At 40.4% G+C, this 18,672-nt stretch overlaps 1 protein-coding gene across 5 annotated transcripts in view; it reads left to right on the plus strand.

Moving 5' to 3' along the window:
- Nucleotides 1–18,672, plus strand: part of TTC13 (tetratricopeptide repeat domain 13) — a 68,916-nt gene that overhangs the window by 36,087 nt on the left and 14,157 nt on the right. For all 5 annotated transcript variants that reach the window (XM_081038849.1, XM_081038845.1, XM_081038848.1 and 2 more), the window contains 9 exons: nucleotides 3,590–3,672; nucleotides 5,124–5,265; nucleotides 5,502–5,676; nucleotides 7,457–7,613; nucleotides 12,509–12,639; nucleotides 14,039–14,171; nucleotides 14,751–14,843; nucleotides 17,016–17,099; nucleotides 17,944–18,028. In XM_081038849.1, coding sequence (XP_080894975.1) covers nucleotides 3,590–3,672; nucleotides 5,124–5,265; nucleotides 5,502–5,676; nucleotides 7,457–7,613; nucleotides 12,509–12,639; nucleotides 14,039–14,171; nucleotides 14,751–14,843; nucleotides 17,016–17,099; nucleotides 17,944–18,028 — 1,083 coding nt within the window. The remainder of the gene's footprint in view (nucleotides 1–3,589; nucleotides 3,673–5,123; nucleotides 5,266–5,501; nucleotides 5,677–7,456; nucleotides 7,614–12,508; nucleotides 12,640–14,038; nucleotides 14,172–14,750; nucleotides 14,844–17,015; nucleotides 17,100–17,943; nucleotides 18,029–18,672) is intronic.

Below are 18,672 nucleotides of genomic sequence, written 5' to 3' on the forward strand. Positions count from 1 at the left end.
CCTGCACTCTTCTCATCCTCTCCCAGTCGCCATCTATTAAAAAATTCAAGGCCACAGTTCTGTGTTCAGAGTATTTCCCTCAAATGTCTATCTTATGGAGGGGAAAAGATCTGAATACAAAAAAATACCGACTATTAGTATTGAGGTTAAAAGTATTTTTTTAAGCAAACAAATGCAAACACATGATTGTACTTGTAACTATAAAGCCAGGTTTAGGCATGTGGTCAGGGCTGTCTGTGTTTTTTTCAAAATGAGAACTTTTCAGAAAAGAGCTACAATAGAGACACTAACTACAAATTGGACAAGGACTAAAATTCATTTTGGTTTATTCCAAATCCATATGATGAGATTCTAGAAATGGTGCTTTCATTCCCCAGCGTCAGAAGCCCCTCACAGTAAGCCAAGCTTACCAAAATTATGTGATCCTTTCTCCTTTCACCATGCTCATAAGCACAGCATTCAATGTGTATAATAGATGGGAACTTTTTCTTTGCATTTTTATAGATCTGCTGTCCGAGGAGGTCAGAGTGTGTACGTATTGTCTCATTCGTCCCAACGGCATCCCCATGAAGTATATAGAAGGAGCAGAGGGTGTCCCAGTTACACAGATTGGAAAACTGAGACAGCGGTGAAATGCCTTACTTAAATTCATCAACGTAGTTTAGCTCTATCTCTGTTTCTCTTGTTAACTAGACACGAGGTATTAAATGGACCGATGAGTCTGAGCTGTCTTTATGTCCTGAAGGGGTCTCTCCAGGTCAACCGCAATTTAGAAATTAATTAAATGGGTAATGGCTTATTCGCTTTACGATATACATTAGAAATATATTAGGCAATATTACATGACAAATTTCACAGCTGCCCAATTCAGTAGACATATCAGACATCTTGGATATTCCTAGGGGGAAAAAACCAGCAAGCCCTTTTCTATTGAATTCTCTGTTTTATCTGTGTTGCAAGGATATTTCAGAAATGATGCATTCCGAGTACGTTTTCATCACCTTTATTGTGAGAGTTGCCTGAGACTGTTCTAGTTCCAGTGAACAGCCTGGGTGGGTGCTGGGCGCCCCAAAACCAGTAAGGAAGATGGAGACTTGGAAGTGGTGGTGAGGGCATTCGCTACACAAACGAATTCAGAGCCAGTTCTTATGCTTAGAGATTGATTCATTCAAACGTAGTTTCTATGTTCCCAATGGCTTAAAATCTTGATTCTGCTATGTCCCCTCTTTGGCAGAATGAGGTAGAGAGCTGTGCAGTGATTAGACAGGAACCCTGAAACCAAAGCCTCTTAAAAGCTGAAGAGAAATCAGACTGAAGAGCTGTGCATCCGAGCGTGCTGTAAGTGCCGTGGGCAGCAGGTGTCCCCAGGCATCTCCGCTAGGCGTCCACAGACACACCAGACTACCGCGCCCGGCCGCACTCATGACCCCTGCCCCCCCCCCCGCCCCCCCACCTGGTCGCCGTCCTTCCTACTGTCCTTCCTTCTGTTGGTTCGCACTCTCGCCCCCACCCAGGCTCCTCAACTCCAAAGCCCCCCGACCTCCCCCCATCCCCCTCTCCCCCAAACAGCCACCAGGTTCTGTCTCAGTCTGCCTTTCCAGATGTCTCCTGAATCGGACCCTTTCTCTCCCGAGACACTGTCTCCACGTGAGCTTTCATTATCTCTTGTCTGGACACTGCTCCTCCTTGGGCCCCATTCTCCCCCCCTCCAGTGCCTTCTCTGTTGTTGCCAGCAGAACCCTCTAGAGGACATGTAGTGGAGTCGCACACCTACCCACAGCCCCCAGGCCTCGTAGCCTGAGGGGACGGCCGGACTGCAGAGCGTGGCAGGCGCCCTTCCCTCTCAGGTCCCAGCTGACGCACTGGCGAGCCCCCCCATCTTTTCCCTCTCCACCACTCCCACCGTGCACCCCGCACACCTGCCGCCCACGTTGCCCACCGATCCTGAGCCCCGTGCCACTGGCCATACCACTTCCTCTGTGCAAGAGGCCCTCTCTCTTTACCCAGTTCCTTCTCCTTCTCCAAGACCCAGTTCAGTCGTCACTTCCTCTCTGAAGCCTGTCCTGGTGTCCCCAGGTTTAGTTAGCTGTTTCTTTCCCTTTATTCCCAAGACTTTGAGTCATGTCTCCACTGTAGTTCTTAGTTTGTGTTCTAATAACCTGGCTATATAGCTTTCTAACTAGACTGAGTTCCTAGAGGACAGAGATAATGACCTGCTCATCTTTGTGTCCCCTGTTCCTCACCCTGCCTAGGCACATAGTAGGCGCTCAATACATGTTTGTTGAATTAAAAATATAGTTGTAAATTTTTTAAGAAATCAAGACTATGTCACAACAGGAAGCCTAATTAACAGTGGTCTTTAACATTTCTGAAATATTAAAATTTGTCTGTTCTCATCTTTCTAACAAACAGTAGATATTCAGTTGGTTTCCTTCACAGTTTGTTGTCCCATTGTTGCCTTTGAAGCATTTTAAAAAGCCAGCCTCTCTTGCCCTGCTGCCGTCTCACCCACCACCCTGCCACCCAGAGAAACAAGAAGCAGAGAATGAATGACTTTTTGAAAAGACTTAGGATTGTTATCGCTTTTGCCAACCAATTTTGCGTGCCTACCAAATCATTAAATATTTATTGAGTGCCTACCATGTGCAAGGCATGTGATATCTTTAGTAGTTTTCTGCTATGAGTTATCTAATCAGGTACGACATGATTATCACAGAAGTTTTAATGTCTCTCATGATACTTTATTGCTGTTAAGATACATCTTTTCTTTGGGAAATGTGTGAAATATCTTCATAATTTTTTATAACAGTAAATAATCTAATTGTAATAAAAAATACATTCGAGACCAGCTTAAGGCCAGGGTGTTTGTTCTGAAAGAAATCGGTACATTTTATTAACCATTTTCACAAGGAGAGGCCACAGCAGCCAGGCGCACTGTGTTTCCTAGGGGCTCGTCCCCAAAGCAGAGTGCCCGGTGGCCTTAGCCGCAGCACTGGGCTTGTGCTGACAGACGCTAGGCCTCAAATGCCCCAACTGTGAGGTGTCTGTCTTATTTTGTTTTACTGTTTCTTTCTCCTGATAGATCATAGGAATACTTCTGATAGCCAATCTAGGAGCCTTTTTACTTATTTTACAAGCAATTTCACATTGGGCTTGCTTTTCTCTCTCTTTTGTTGGTATAGTTTCAACGCTGCTATTAATAGTTATGGTCATTTTGAGTTATTTCACACAGCTGTCAGGCTTACTTTTGTTCCACGGGGCTTTTATTAATTAAGGAAATGATACTAATATGCAGGTGCTATCATTAGACTGAAACAGACAGTGAGAAGCTATTTCCCATTTTGAAAGGGAGAGGCTCAAGGCTCTGCTGTTGTTCCTAGTTTTGTTCATGAGTTTGTTTACTACTGAAATTAAATCCTCCTGACTCAAAGTTTATTGTACTTTCTATCTCCTTTTTCTAAAAGTCCTCCTATTAAAAAAAAATCACTGAGAGACAATGTATAATATGTTTTAAGTGCTTTAGTGATTTAAGTGAAACTGAATTTTAACAGTTATGCAAATGAAATCATTTTCTGTACACTTTTTACAGGAAGCTATCGAATCCTTCAAAGAAGCTTTGAAGCAGAAAGTTGATTTTATTGATGCATATAAGAGTTTGGGGCAGGCCTACAGGTAAGTAAAGTAACAACAGCTGGGTATGAGGGAGAGTGTGGAGTGGGGAAACAAGATAGCCTCAAATAATAGTGACACATTTTTTAACCAGGAGAAACTGTCATTCTGAATTGCACAGGCATTTTACACACTTGTTGAGCTCTTCTCTGGAATGTAGAAGGAACCATGTGTCAGAGGGTAGCATGATGCATGTTATTATATCTTAAAACCACTCTGGGGTGTATGTATCGGTCTAGAAAACGTTAGTTCTTCATGGGCTATCGTTTTGAACAGTGGCATTAAAGCTATTGCGTTAACCTAGATGCTGCTGTGTTTTAGGCCACAACTAAAGCTGGTACCCACATCACTGTGATCTGTTTGAGGATTCCTAGAATAACAGAGGCTTGGAGACGTTGCAGTCACGATGCATCTGTCAGGAATGAAACGTGTGCTGGGCCCTGGCTTCTGGCTCCACGCACTGCCATGACCAGGAGAGCGATTCTGACTTTGGCTCTGAAAAACATTATACACTCTTACTTATGCAAAAGTACCATAAAAGTTAGAACAGAAAGACGCTAATGGAAATCCCCTTCAAAATTCTGTTAGGTACCTCATTCAGGAAAGATTAAATTCAAGAACTTACTTATGTGCTGTGCTACTTGTAGAAGCTCTCTTATCCTGACCCGGAGCAAGTGTGTTTGGAGTCGTTTGAGGTTTAAGGGATGATATTTATCCTTCGTGCCCCACAGAGTTGTTGGGGACATAAGTTAAAAAACAGATTTGAAAGCGCCCAGTAAGTAATGAAGTGCTGTGTAAATGTAAGCAGGTGTTACATTTTTTTAAAGTATTCATTATTTATAGAAAATGGATGTATGGGATATTTGGAAGGTACTTCTATTATTTGTAAAAATTTTAATATATTAAAGAAGGTTGGTCAGTAATAACCATTTCCACTCTGAAGAGATCACATTTCTAAAATACTCTTCTTTATTCAGAATTTTAAATGATATAACAATATACTAGACTTCAAGTAACTTCAGTGACAGAAAAATATACAATTTTAAGCCTATAAATTTGATTCAGAATTGCTAACTCTCTCTCTGATTATAACCTACATACCTTTTTCTCCATAGGAGAAACATATGTTTCTATCCAAATACTAAAATGTATACACAGTGTTTTAGGGGTTGGAGCTCATCATGAATTAGGGAAAGGGATTTGAATAAGCGATAAATTAATTTTCCCCAAAGAATTTCCAGAACTCCGTGGTTATCCTATAGTCAGGTAAGATTTAGAAAAAGTCCACGAGATGTGATGTGTCCAAGGCCACAGAGCTGTAAAGTGGTAACATTAACAAGGGCCCGCCCACATCGAGGCGGCTTGTTGCAGACCAGACCTTAATTCGAAGGGTAACCTGCTGTGTGTTTGCTGACGTGCCTGAGCCATGTTCAGACCGTTGTTAAATTCCCTAGGGAACTGGGCAATTTTGAGGCAGCCACCGAGAGCTTTCAGAAGGCCCTGCTGCTCAACCAGAACCACGTGCAGACGCTCCAGCTGCGCGGGATGATGCTCTATCACCACGGCAGCTTACAGGAAGCCCTGAAGAACTTCAAGGTGAGTCACTTCTCGGGTGATTCTTCAGCCAAGTCAGTGCAATGAATGGGGCGGGGTGGCATCCGAAAGAAAGAAGCACCACTGCCTTGTCCTGCAGACTAAGTCACAGAGCATGTGTCGGGTGGGATTTAACCTGGAGGAAAACCTCTCTAGTCCCGGACTGAGGAATAAAGCACTTGAACATTTTCTTGAACTGTGTTGATGCTAATACGGCATTTTCTCCTTCAATGCCTCAGCGGTGTCTGCAGCTAGAGCCATATAACGAAGTGTGCCAGTATATGAAAGGACTCAGCCATGTTGCAATGGGACAGTTTTATGAAGGGATAAAAGCACAAACTAAAGTTATGCTGAACGATCCTCTCCCAGGCCAGAAGGCCAGCCCAGAGTATCTAAAAGTGAAATATCTCCGAGGTAAGTCAGAAAACTGCAGACTCATTGAAATTTAATGCTCGAAGCTATACAAATCCTGTTACTTGTCTCTCCTATGTCCCTATGTCACAGAAGCTCAGTGACTTGCGCACAGCCACCCCTTGCTGGTGGTGGCATCTGGTCTAGGTGGAGTTCATGTCTGCTAAATACCTGGGCAGTGCTTCTCTCCTCTTCCTACTGTGTTTCCCTGAAAATAAGACGCACCCAGACCTTCAGCTCTAATGCATCTATGGAGCAAAAATTAATATAAGATCCAGAATATATTATATTATATATATTATATTATTATATTATAGACCCAGTCTTATATTAAAATAAGACCGAATCTTATATTAATTTTTGCTCCAAAAGACGCATTAGAGCTGATGGTCCGGCCAGGTCTTATTTTTGGGGAAACAAAGTACATATTTTCTTTCTAAAGTTAAAAAAATTTTACTTAAATAAGAAAATGTAGTTTGAACTAAATGTGGGTATTCATGTCTTATTGTATCCCATCCAGAGATTCAGAATGACAGGGAGGTAACCTTTTATTAGGTTTTCACTGCTAAATGGAAACATGGTTTCTTTGCTCTGTCATTCCCTTCTATCACAATTCTCACCTAGTTTGGAGAAATTAAATTGGGATAAGAAGGAAAGCACAGTACTGATTATCCTTTTATTACAATATGGTCATAGTCTTACTCACCTTTTCACAGCTGCACATAAACATATTTTTTTTCATATAAAGCCCAAGTCTTTACTTCAGTTTCTTCTCTTTCTTTTGTTGTCATTAGCCAACTGAAAAAAAATTGCAAGCCACGTAAGTGATTCTAAATTTCTAGTAGCCATGGTAAAAAAGTAAAAACAAACAGGTGGAATTAATTTTAATAATACATTTTATTTAATTCAACATATATTCACAATACTAGTTCAATACATAACTAATATGAAAGCGCTATTCATTAAATATTTTACTTTTTTTGTACTAAGTCTTTGAAATCTGGTGTATATTACAATATATCTCAATTTGGATACTGAATTTTCATTGGAAATATTTGATCTAAATTTAGATGTTATAAAATTTAAAGTTGAAAAAGTAGATTCATATGTGCAAGTTGTTCCCAACATAGTGAAGTTTTCTAATAATTGAATCAAATATCAGTTTTTAAGTTTCAATTAATTCAAATCAAATAAGAAATTTAAATTCAGTTTCTCAGGCAGCCTAGCCACAGTTTAAGTCCTCAAAAGCCAGGTGGTTAAAGGCTACTTATTGGACAGCACAGCTCTTTACTCTAAATTACAATTCCCCTTTTTTCTCGCTTTAGGAGGACTTGGAAGGCACGTTCCATCTTGAGGGATTTTTCTACACAGCTTTATAGAGATAAGCAGCAGTTGGTCAGTCAGTTGATGAAGTTGTATATGTAGCCAGTTGATCTTTCAGATAACCAGACTCTGGATCTATGAGAGAGCCAGACTCAATCTGGCACAGAACTTGGACTCTCGTACTCTGGAATTGAAAAGTGAGAATTTGGTGGTGTTGTTCACGGAAAGGTGGTTAAAATTTAGCCTAGGTGGACCAGATTGACTGGCTTGTGTTTCACCCTGGTAACTCAAGTCAGTAAAATTGTCATATAATAATAGTGACTTACTGAAATTTGGAATCTCCATTTAGAATTCTTGTAATAAATAATAGTTTGTAACAAAGTATTTGTATGGCAGCTAGCTACAAAAAATGGTTCTTTAGCAGTATTTGGGTGTGTCAGGTGTCACTTTCTGTCTGCAGAGTATTCTCGGTATCTTCATGCACACCTTGACACTCCCCTGATGGAATATAACGTTGATGTGGACCTACCTGGAAACTTTAAGGACCACTGGGCCAAAAGTCTGCCTTTCCTCATAGAGCACTATGAAGAGCAGCCGGGGCTGCAGCCCCACATAAAGTAAGTGCTTCAAAGGAGGGTTTGCGGTTTTCTTTCTTTTTCAAGCCTGAACTATGAAGTTCTTCATAATATCTCTTAATTGATAAAAAGCTTTCTATCCACATTTCTGATGGATTTATTTTTGGATTTGACATGTCTGCAAATACTTCTTTTAGTTTATAAAGTACCTTGAAACTTATCAGAGGATATCATCTTTCCTTCCAGCCTGATCTTCCTGCTAATTTTGGGCAACCTTCAAACTTCTGATGTACTTATTGGCAGTCTTTGATATGCATTATTCTTGTGCCATGTTAACTTTTAAAAAAAATTATTTCATCTTGGAGGTTTTAAATTACCGACCAACTACTGCTGCAACATGGTAAAATGGGCATGCTAAAAGACTATCCCATTACCAGTTAGATCTAGAATAGATATTAATTCCTGGGAATCTAGTAGTGCCTTAAATATTAAGAAAAATCTGTAAAGCAACCCCCCACTCCTCTAAATAGAAAGAAGAAGGGAGATTCAAATTAGAGTGACGAATGGTAAGCACATTTAAAAGGGAGAAAATTTCCTGGGGGTAAGTGCATCTAACAGCTACTGCAATAGAATGCCTTGCGCCATACACAAGACGAGTTTCCTGAACTTTAAAGGGTAAAGGGATCCTATATTGGAGGCATTCCCAGGATCTCAACAGAAGCAAATGCAGATCCTTTCTAGGAAGAAACTAGTGCCACTTTGGTTCCCAAGTAGGTCTACAGACTAAGATTGTTAGTATAAGAATAAAAAATCAAGATTATCAAAACTATATGTGAAAAAAAAGCATGTGTGAGAATCAACAGAAGCAACAAACAACAGATTTAGACCCTCAAGGACTTCAGATATTGGAATTGTTGGATATAGATTCTAAAATAACTCCAAATGAAACATTTAAAGAAATTATGAAGAAATCACAAACATGGACAAGGAGATTATGAAAAATGACCAGACAGATTATAAAAATAATTGGAAGCTTTAGGAATAGAAAATATAATCATTGAAATGAACAGCAGATTAAACAGGTGTAGCTGAGAGAAAATTGCAGAATTGGAAAAGAGAGCATTAGGAATTATCCAGAGTGTAGCACAGAGAGTCAAGGAGTTAAGTAGAAAACATGAAAGACAGATAGAAGATGTGAAAGATGTAAGAAGGTCTAACATATGTCTAATTGAAATCTCAGCAGGAGAGAATGGGGAGGAGGCAGTTTTTGAAGAAATAATGACTAAGAATTTTCCAGAAGTGAGGAAACACATAAATCCACAGATATTTAAAAAATCAGGGTAAATGAAAAGAAATGCATATCCAGACATATTGGAAGTAACTGGAGAACACTGAAGATAGGGAGGAAAATCTTAAAAACAGGAAAGTTATGTCACCTACTTAGGGTCAATAACTGGACTGACTATAAACCTCTCAACATCAACAAGGACAGCTTGAAGATAATGGAGTAATATCTTCAAAGTGCTGAAAGAAAATAACTTTCAACCTAGAATTCTATACCCAGAAAAACTGTCTTTTAAGATTAAAGATCAAATAAATGTGCATTTAGAAATTCAAAAACTGAATTAACCACCAACTGGCTTTCACTAAAGGAATTTCTAAATGTAGTTAAGGAACAAGAGAGTTGACCCAAGGAGTAAGAATTGAGATACAAGAAGTAATAATGAGGAAAAAAAAGTTGGTAAGCATGGTAAATTAGTGAATCTAAATAAGCATTGTTTATGTAAAATAACATCTCATTTGGGACCTTATAAAATGAAATACTGGACAAAAATAGCAAGTAAATTGAGGGATAATAAGAAAGTATTGTAAGTGACTGTGGGTTAAATACTGTGTTAGGGCATTGTTACTTATAGATATTTAAAAAGTCTAGGGTAAGTACTAATAGTTAGAAACAGAGTGTACAACTTCCATATTAGAGAAGTAAAAAATAAAATGGAAAAAAAAACCTACAAAAAATTAAATCCAAAATCAACCAGAAAACAGGGTGGAGGGAGGCATAAAAATTTGGGACCAACAGGAAAAAAATAAGAATAGTTTGAAATGAATCCAGATATATCAATAATGTCAATAAATATAAAGGACTAAATGCCAGTTAAAAGACAGACACAATCGGATTGGAATTTTTTACAAATCCAGTTATATGCTTTTTACAAGAGGCACCTAAACGTATAAGGACAATATTATAAGGACAAATGTGTAAGGACACAGAAGGATTGAAAGTAAAGGAGTGGAAAAAGTGACACTAGGGAAACACTAACTGCAAAGAGTCCTGCTGTGGCTGTGTTAATTTTAGTGGATTTAAAGTTAAAAAGCATTGCTAGGAATAAAGATTATTACTACATAATGCCAAATGTTTAAATCACTAGGAAGATATAAATCTAAACTTATATATTCCTAATAAAATAACTTCAAAAATTGACAGAAATACACAGAGAAATCAACCAATTCAGTATCATACTGAGAGGTTCTAATTTTTGATAGATCAAACACCAAAAAACCAGTCAAGACTTAGATTATTTGAACAATATAATTAACAAACTTGACTTACCAGTCTGCTATAGAGTTGTGTACCCAATAATTTAAAAATACATATTCTTTTCAAATATACTCAGATCATTTATAAAGATTGACCACTTATGATGCATATTTCAAATAACTGGTATCATATCTGACCAATTATGAATAAAAATATATATAGGAAAAAATCCCCATTATTTGGAAATTTAAAAGCATACTTATTGAAATACAGATTAAAGATGAAATCACAATGGATATTTGACTATACCTTAAAAATGAACAAATATAAAAATGCCACATACCAACACTTGTGGAATGCTGTGAAACCAATATTGTGAAAAACATTAATATCCTTAAATGTTTTACTAGGGGAAAAAAGCAAATTAATAGTTAAGTATAAAAATTAAGAAGTAGGTAAAACAACAAAGAAAGCAGGAGAAATAAAGCTAAAGAGAGAAATTAATGAAAACTATACAACAGAGAGTTTTATCAAAATCAAAGTTTTGTTTTTTTTACTAACAAATTTCTGGTGAGGTTGATTTTTTTTTAATGCAGAAACCTGAAAAACTCAAACTATTACAAATAATAAAGAGATATTACCACAGATCAGCAGGTATTAAAATGCTAAGGAGGGACAGCCAGAGGCTCAAGTGGTTGGAGCGGTGCTCCTAACACTGAGGTCGCTGCTTCGATTCCCACATGGGCCAGTGAGCTGCGCCTTCTACAGCTAAGATTGTGAACAACAGCTCTCCCTGGAGCTGGGCTGCTGTGAGCAGCTGGAGGTTGGCGTGAGCTGCCATGACTGCCATGAGATGCCAGGGGCTGCTGAGTGCTGCCATGGGCTACCATGTGCCGCCGTGAGCAGCTGGCAGCCGGTGAGAGCTGCTGTGAGCTGCTGTGAGCTGCTGTGAGCGGCCAACCTATGACTGGCAACCAACTGCCTCGGCCAGGGGGAGCGCAAGGCTTATAATACCTGCATCTGCCAGGGAGCTGTGTCCTACACAACTGGACTGAGAAACAACGGCTTGAACCGGAATGGCGGTGTGGAAGAAGGGGAGGGGGAAAGAAAAAAATGCTAAGGAAAGAATGCTATAAAAACTTGTATGCAAACATATTTAAACAAAGAATAAATGGACTAATATCTAGAAAATCACAGTTTACCAAACCGATTTGAGAAGAAATAAAAAGCCTGAATACACCACACCAAAATCACCAAGCCCAAATGATATTACAGGAGTACCATATCAGACTTTCAAAAGAACAGTAGGTAATATTCCCAAAACATTTTGTGAGGCCAATATAAAATGATACCAAAACCAGACAAGCATTATACATGAAAAGAAAATTAGAGGCCATTCTCACTTATAAGTGTGGATGTAAGAATCCTAAACAAAATATTGGTAAACCCAAGTCATCTCTGTAGAAGAAAGATAACGTCAAAGCAAATTAGATTGTTTCTAGGAATAGAAAGGTGATCTAACTTTAGAAAATGTATAATTGCCAGTTAACAGATTAAAGAATAAAAAACACATAATTATGTCAATAGATACAAACAACTAGAAAAAAACAATTTATGCTTTACAAAAGATAAAAACTTAGCAAACTAGAAAAACAAAAGTATTTTCTTAGCCTGATAAATGGTAACCATTAGAAACCTATAGCAAACATCCTTTTAACTAATGAAGTGTTAGATACATTCACATTAAAATCATGAGCAAGACAAAAAGAGCCTAAAATCGTTGCTTCTCTTCAGCAGTGCACTAGAAGTCCTAGAAAATGCACAGAGGGGGACAAAGAAATCAAAGTTACATAGATTAGGAAGGAAGACAGACATCTATCATTATTTGCAGATCCCATGATCTCCCACCCCCCAAAAAACGAGAAGATCTACAAATTACAAGAAATGCTGGGTTTATCAAGGTGGTTGATTATAGCCAATATGCAAGAATCATTTGTATTTGTATATACCAGCAACGAACAAAAATACTGATTATAACAGAAATAAGTACTTAGGAGTATATCTTACAAAAGATGTGCAAAATCTGTTTGGTTGCTGTTGAAAAAGGCAACCCATGCAGGTTATGTATTCTGGAGTTTACAAGCCATGGTCGGCGTGCCTTCTGAACTGCAAACTAGTTGTCGGTATTACCAACAAGCATGTGATAGTCGTTGTGTACACACTCTCGTAAAGACCCTTTTAATTTGTGTATGGTTGGGTGCAAAGCACTGGAGTAAAAATTGTGTGGCCATAGGTTTCTTGAGTAGCTTTCCAGTGGAGGAAGTGACTGCTTCAGGTGAGACTGGATGACCTGATGTCTGTTGCAAAAATCCTTATCACGTCCATGTGTTTCTTCCAGAGATGTGCTACATCAGAATTTTGAGAGTTATAAGCCTGAGGTACAAGACCTGATTTGTGTAGCTGATCGATTGGGATCACTGATGCAATATGAAACACCTGGTTTCCTGCCAAACAAGAGAATACACAGAGGTATTTTGGAAATATTTCTGACAAAAGGGCAAGGATCGCTAAACCGTGTGCTTTTATAAAAAAATCATGTATTGTGCTTACTTAGAATCTTGGTGTGGTCATAGCAAATGCATCGCTTCATTCATCTGAAAGTGCAGGGAAGACAGCTTCCAGCCTTTGCTTGTGTGCTGTTGTCATGCTGTCGATGTAGAATGTAGGTCTGAGGTCATTACCACACGCCAGACGGCTCACCCAAGGAGCCATCTCCCTGCTGAGGCGGGAAGAAGAGTTTGGACCTCCAGGTGCTTCAGTAGGCAGCAGAGCTGGGAGGGGACGACTTTGGGGGTGTCTCCTCTGGGAGATTATAATTTCAGTGGGGCCATCGTGACTGTAATGTGTCCCCCGTCTTGTTAAATTACCAATACTTGTATTCTTTCTTTATGCAGCTGACCCTTAAACAACACAGGTTTGAACTGTGCGGGTCCACTTATACATGGGCTCTTTTCAATACATATATTGGGAAATTTTCTGGAGATTTCTTAGTACTGTGACACAATCATATTGATTACACTAGGCTGCCATAAAGCAACCACATTGTCGCTTCTTCGTTACCAGCACATGAATCCTTGTACTTGTAGATAAATACGAATTTCTTATTTTCATTAGCTTCTCGTTTTTTATTTCTACCAGTAGTGTTAGTAGTACGTATAACGTCTACACGACAATATTTATGTAGGTGCTGACAGACGATTTGTCTTGTAAACAGATGACAAATGTACTATGTTGATAGATACACACAGTACTGTAAATGTATTTTCTCTTCCTGATGATTTCCTTAATAATACTTTCTTTTCCCCAGCTTACTTTATTGTACGAGTACAGCATATAATACATATAACATATAAGCTATGTGTTAATCGATTTCATGTTACTGGTAAGATCTTTGGTCAACAGTAGGCTGTTACCCTGTTTCCCCGAAAACAAGACTTAGCCAGACAGTCAGCTCTAATGCGTCTTTTGGAGCAAAAATTAATGTAAGACCCGCTATTATATTATATTATGTTATATATATTATATTACATTATATTATATTATACTATATTATTACATTACATTACATTACATTATATAAGACTGGGTCTTATAGTAAAATAAGACCGGGTCTATATTAATTTTTGCTCCAAAAGATGCATTAGAGCTGATTGTCCAGCTAGGTCAATCAGGGAAACACAGTAGTGGTTCATTTTGGGGGGACTCAAAACTTATACTTGGAGTTCTGACTGCACGGGGGTCAGCACCCCTAACCCCGCATTGTTCAGGGTCAACTATAATGACTGTGGCGTTATCACTGAACTGGGTGAAAATCAGCCCGTGTCAGGTGCACTAACAGACTCTGTGTCTCAATCCTTCCTCCTTCTAGCCATGGGCCTGGCAGCACTGGAAGTCATGCAAGCTGTCCAGCGTACGTGGACCAACGCCAAGGTCCGCATGAATGGGAAGACGCGGCTGATGCAATGGAGGGACATGTTTGACCTCGCAGTGAAGTGGAGACGGTAACTGTGTTTAAGGGAGAGTAAACTGCAGGTCCAGTCATTGTAAAGTAACGCAAGTCGCCTCCAGTTCACGGGTTTTCATCCTGTTTTATTTACTACCAGTAGGCCTTAGAAGTTGTTTTCTTCTTTAAAGTTTGTCAGGAATATCTGGTATCATTACTCTTTAAAATACAACCAACCAATACTTTTGAAAAAGGAATTAATGGTTATGCTTCCACACACATTTTTCATGAAGTTTTAGAAAGAGCAGTCTCATTGGAAGAGCATGCGTGAACGTCAGTGTACGTCCCTTTATAGTTGAAGTATATGTCTGGCCGACCAGCCACAGTTTAGAGGGGGAAGCGTTGATTCATTTTCGTGAAAAAACTGCTCTGCTAGTAAACCTGCACTGACTTTTTCCTCGACCCTGTTGGGACATCTGTGGAATGTGTGGGTTTATGTTTCCTGTTTGCAGATGTAATGGTCTGAGCAGTTGCTTTCTTCCCATCTTTGCCAAGACTCCTACAGGTTTTGTTTGTAATGCTTTGGACATTTCTAGGTTGTGTAAGACGTTCATCTTTAATGCGCCCTGTTTTATAGGATTGCTGACCCAGACCAGCCAGTGCTTTGGTTAGATCAGATGCCAGCACGGAGCCTTAGCCGAGGTTTTAACAACCACATCAACTTAATCAGGTATGAACCTTCCGTGCGTCTTTCCTGTTCTCATCGGCGTTTATTCTAAACAGACAGGTCATGGAGGCGTGAGCCACACAGTGCTTCTTCCCTGGTGACTTTCTGCGAAGGCCTACATGGGTTAGCTCTGGACCTGCAGCGCCCTGCTTGGTCCAGTAGGAGAGAGAAGTACACACCCACCTTGCTCCTTCTCCAGGCTCAAGTGAGGGGGGACTGCCTGCCACGTCAGTCTGTCATGGGCCCTGATGCATCACAGAAAGTAATTAGATGGAGAACGTTGCATTTGCCATGATATCCTGATGACATTGCTTGGCTAAGGAATTGACACATCTGTGTGGTGGCAGAAAAGCTCCCCATCCAACCCCCCAGCACACCAGGGGTTTGGGTCAGCATCACCGTCTGGTCCCTAAGCTGCCTGCGGCGGGCAAGGAGTCGGGGGTGTGGGAGCTAGGTTGACTGGAGGACTTTTCTTTTGTCCAGAGGCTCCACAAGTTGGGGACGTGGGTGAAGCGCTCTGCTCTGTACCCCTCCCATCACGTACCCTCTAAATAAATGATGAACAAATATGAAAGAATATCAGCTTCAAGCGGACCCACTGAATTTAATTTTAGATAAGATTTGTAAATGTGTTAGCTACATCACATCCAATATGCTTCTAGTTCCAGAAACCTGAATCAAGGCAGTATTATTCTATACACCTTTGATGTTCAAGTTTAATGGAAATGTCATTTATATACTTATTTTTTTTAATTTCTAGAAAATAAATTCCCCTGTGACTTGTACATTTCTGTTTCTTCTGGAGTAATTTGTGGCATTTATAGATAGACTCAAGTAGCTGGAGTTGAAGGCCAGGGTCAGTGTGCTGCATGGTGGTGATAAAGAAGAGTCAGTAAGTGCCGGCCTCAGAAAGCTGTCAGCGGGGAGCAGAAGACGGCCCAGTGAATGACTCGGTGGTGTTAGGCTATGGTGGCCGTGTGTGCAGCATGCCGGGGGGACACGGAAAAGGAGCTGCCTGAGCTGTCAGGGAAGGTGGAAAGCAGAGAGGTGTGAGGCATGGCCACATGGGAGTCGGGCTTGGTCAGGAAGGGACAACTAATTCTTGGTGACTGGTGACTAGTTTGCAGTTAAGGTGTACCAGCAACCAAGACTCGAAAGGTAGGCAGAGACCAAAATGCAAATAACATTTTTGTTCCCAAAGATGACTAACTTTCTATTCCATGGTAAAGCATTTTTTCCCTGAAGATGCTGGTGAGCTACTCAGAGATTCTAAGGAGAGAAGTGACATGAGCACATTTGCGCGACCAGATAACCACTTTGGCTGCAGGTGGCAGAACCGGTTAGAGAGGGCAGTGACCTTGATGGCAAAGGAAGCAGTTAGAAAGTGGTGTTCTAACTGAGGTGAATACATAGCGAGGTCTGGAAAGGTGTGTGAGCGTGAGTTGGAGGGAGGGACGAGATGGGTATTGAGAAGGTAAGATGAGGAGTGCTGGTGGGTTAGACACGAGAGAGCGTGGGGCCACAGGGAACTGTCCTGTCTCCACTCATGGGTGTCGCAATAAGCCATGTAGCAATGGGACAAAAAGTAGGCGGATGTGTTTGGGGGTGGAGCTGGGCGAGTGCGCAGGACTGGTTTCCTGTGTGACAGTTATGAACTTGAGGTTGGGGGTAGTCCAGGGAGTAGCTGTCCGTGTGCATCAGCGTGTTGGCTGTATGTGACCTGCTGGGACAGTGGGCCTAGGAACGTGAGGAAAATGATGTGTAGGGTGGGTAGTGGAGATGCAAACTGCTGGTCATCTGGACAGCAGGAAGGAGGATTAGCAGAGAGTGCTGTCGGGAGAACCACGGGAGAGGGGCCTTGTAGCTGCCGAAAAAGCCAAGGGGTCCATGCAGAGGAGGAAAGTGGCATCAACGCTGTGCCTCGTGTGAGGCCTTTTGTCCCCATGTGGCATCTCTGGGGCTGAGTGGTCCTTTCCCACCAGATAAGCGCCAGGGCCGAATGAGCACTCTGGCTACAACAGTTCTCTATTCATTGGTTGCAAACAAGTGAATTTCCCAAACTTTCTTGCTCTGTTATTCTCAGTTCTCCTACTGTTCCTTTGAGTTAACTCGGAGATCAGGTGTTGTTCGGAATGTGCTCCTTTGTGAAGACTCTTAATTTCTGTTTTCTTGCAGGGGTCAAGTCATTAACATGAGGTACCTGGAATATTTTGAGAAAATTCTTCATTTTATTAAAGACAGAATTCTTGTTTATCATGGGTAAGCCTTTAACCGTCCATAGTCATGGATAGATTTCACCTCTTACACGTCAGTTATAGTTATAAAACTTGAAACCAAGCTTATTGACAGGCTAAACAAAGTATATCAAATTTTCACATTGTGTTTTAATCATAAAGCTTTTCATAATCACTTATCAGTCTTCTTGTTAACAGCTTCACAAAATCCATGGGCCTCAGTGGGTGTGTTTTGTCTTACACACAATATTATGACTCTTCTATTCTGTTTCTTCTAAAAGGCAGGATGTGTCTTTGAATTTCTTTATGAGGGATTTCAGCTTTAATATCCATCCTCCCTCACCTGAAAGGCAGCGTGGTGTAGGTAACAGTGAACAGAACACTGGAGCAAAATGAATTCTGAATGGTTATTATCAAGGAAATGTAAAACTGGTATAAAATCCTAGCAGGGTCCTTCCGTTTGAGCAAATTTAGGAAGAAACACCGTTTCCTTCTGATTCCAGAGTTGAAATAGGAGAGTCAGGTTTGAGGACCAAACCCAGGTCCGTACATCTATACACAGACACTGGCTGTCCACCTGCTCTGCTCTTCCTTACCGACCTTCTGGGTGGGCTGCTGTCTGTTTCCCTAATTCTCATCTGTAGCCCAAAACTCATTAGGATTAAACCATCCCATTATTTAGAAACTTAAGTTGTGGCCCACCATTTTGAATATTGAGATATTCTTAATTAAGGACAATTAAGTTAGAGGAAATGGCATAATTATTACATTTCTGTATTGATTTCAGTCTCTCTCTCTCTCTCTCTCTCTCTCTCTCTCTCTCTCTCTCTCTCTCTCTCTCTCTCTCTTTCCTTCTCTCTCTTTCTCAGAGCTAATAATCCTAAAGGATTGTTGGAAGTTAGAGAAGCTCTGGAAAAGGTACACAAAGTAGAAGACCTTCTTCCAATTATGAAGGTAAATTTATCATCAAAATCGCACTACATGTTTTTAGGAAATAAATAAAACTACAGCACTGTTTTAGTTATTAAATGCCATGCTTATTAATATTATGCTATAAATGTTTAAAAATTTATAAAGCATGCTACCTGAAAACAATAACATACACTCACTGAGTAATAGCCAAAGTAAAATAAGACAGGCATCAGATTCAAACATAAAAGCAAATCTATAACGACGCAGTGGATATAGGAAACAAGAAAACTTAAAAATGCATACAGTTGAAACGTGTTTCTGGCCAAACAGAGTGTCTGGTACTTGACTGCCCTTCCGCCTCATGACAGTAATAAAACCGGACAAAATATAAGGCAGCTATTTTCAGGGTTTGGACAAGACTTGAGACGTTCTCGAGAGAAGGGAAACATGAGGCGAGCCACGCTTACGCCGGCTTTCTGCCTGGGATTATTTACTAGAGCTCTGAAGAGGTATGTGGAGCCATGCAGAGTATTGCTGAGCTCAGGAGTGTGTGTTTGTCTGGAATCGGAGTGGGCAGTGCCCAGAGGCCACTCATGACTGAGAGCTGGCTGTGCACATGCAGTGAGACTGAGGCTCCCCAAGCAGTGTCTGCTGTGGGGATGAGCTGACGAGAGCTGTCAGAGGTT

The sequence above is a fragment of the Rhinolophus hipposideros genome, assembly GCF_964194185.1.
Source record: "Rhinolophus hipposideros genome assembly, chromosome: 26".
In the NCBI taxonomy this organism is placed as follows: Eukaryota; Metazoa; Chordata; class Mammalia; order Chiroptera; family Rhinolophidae; genus Rhinolophus; species Rhinolophus hipposideros.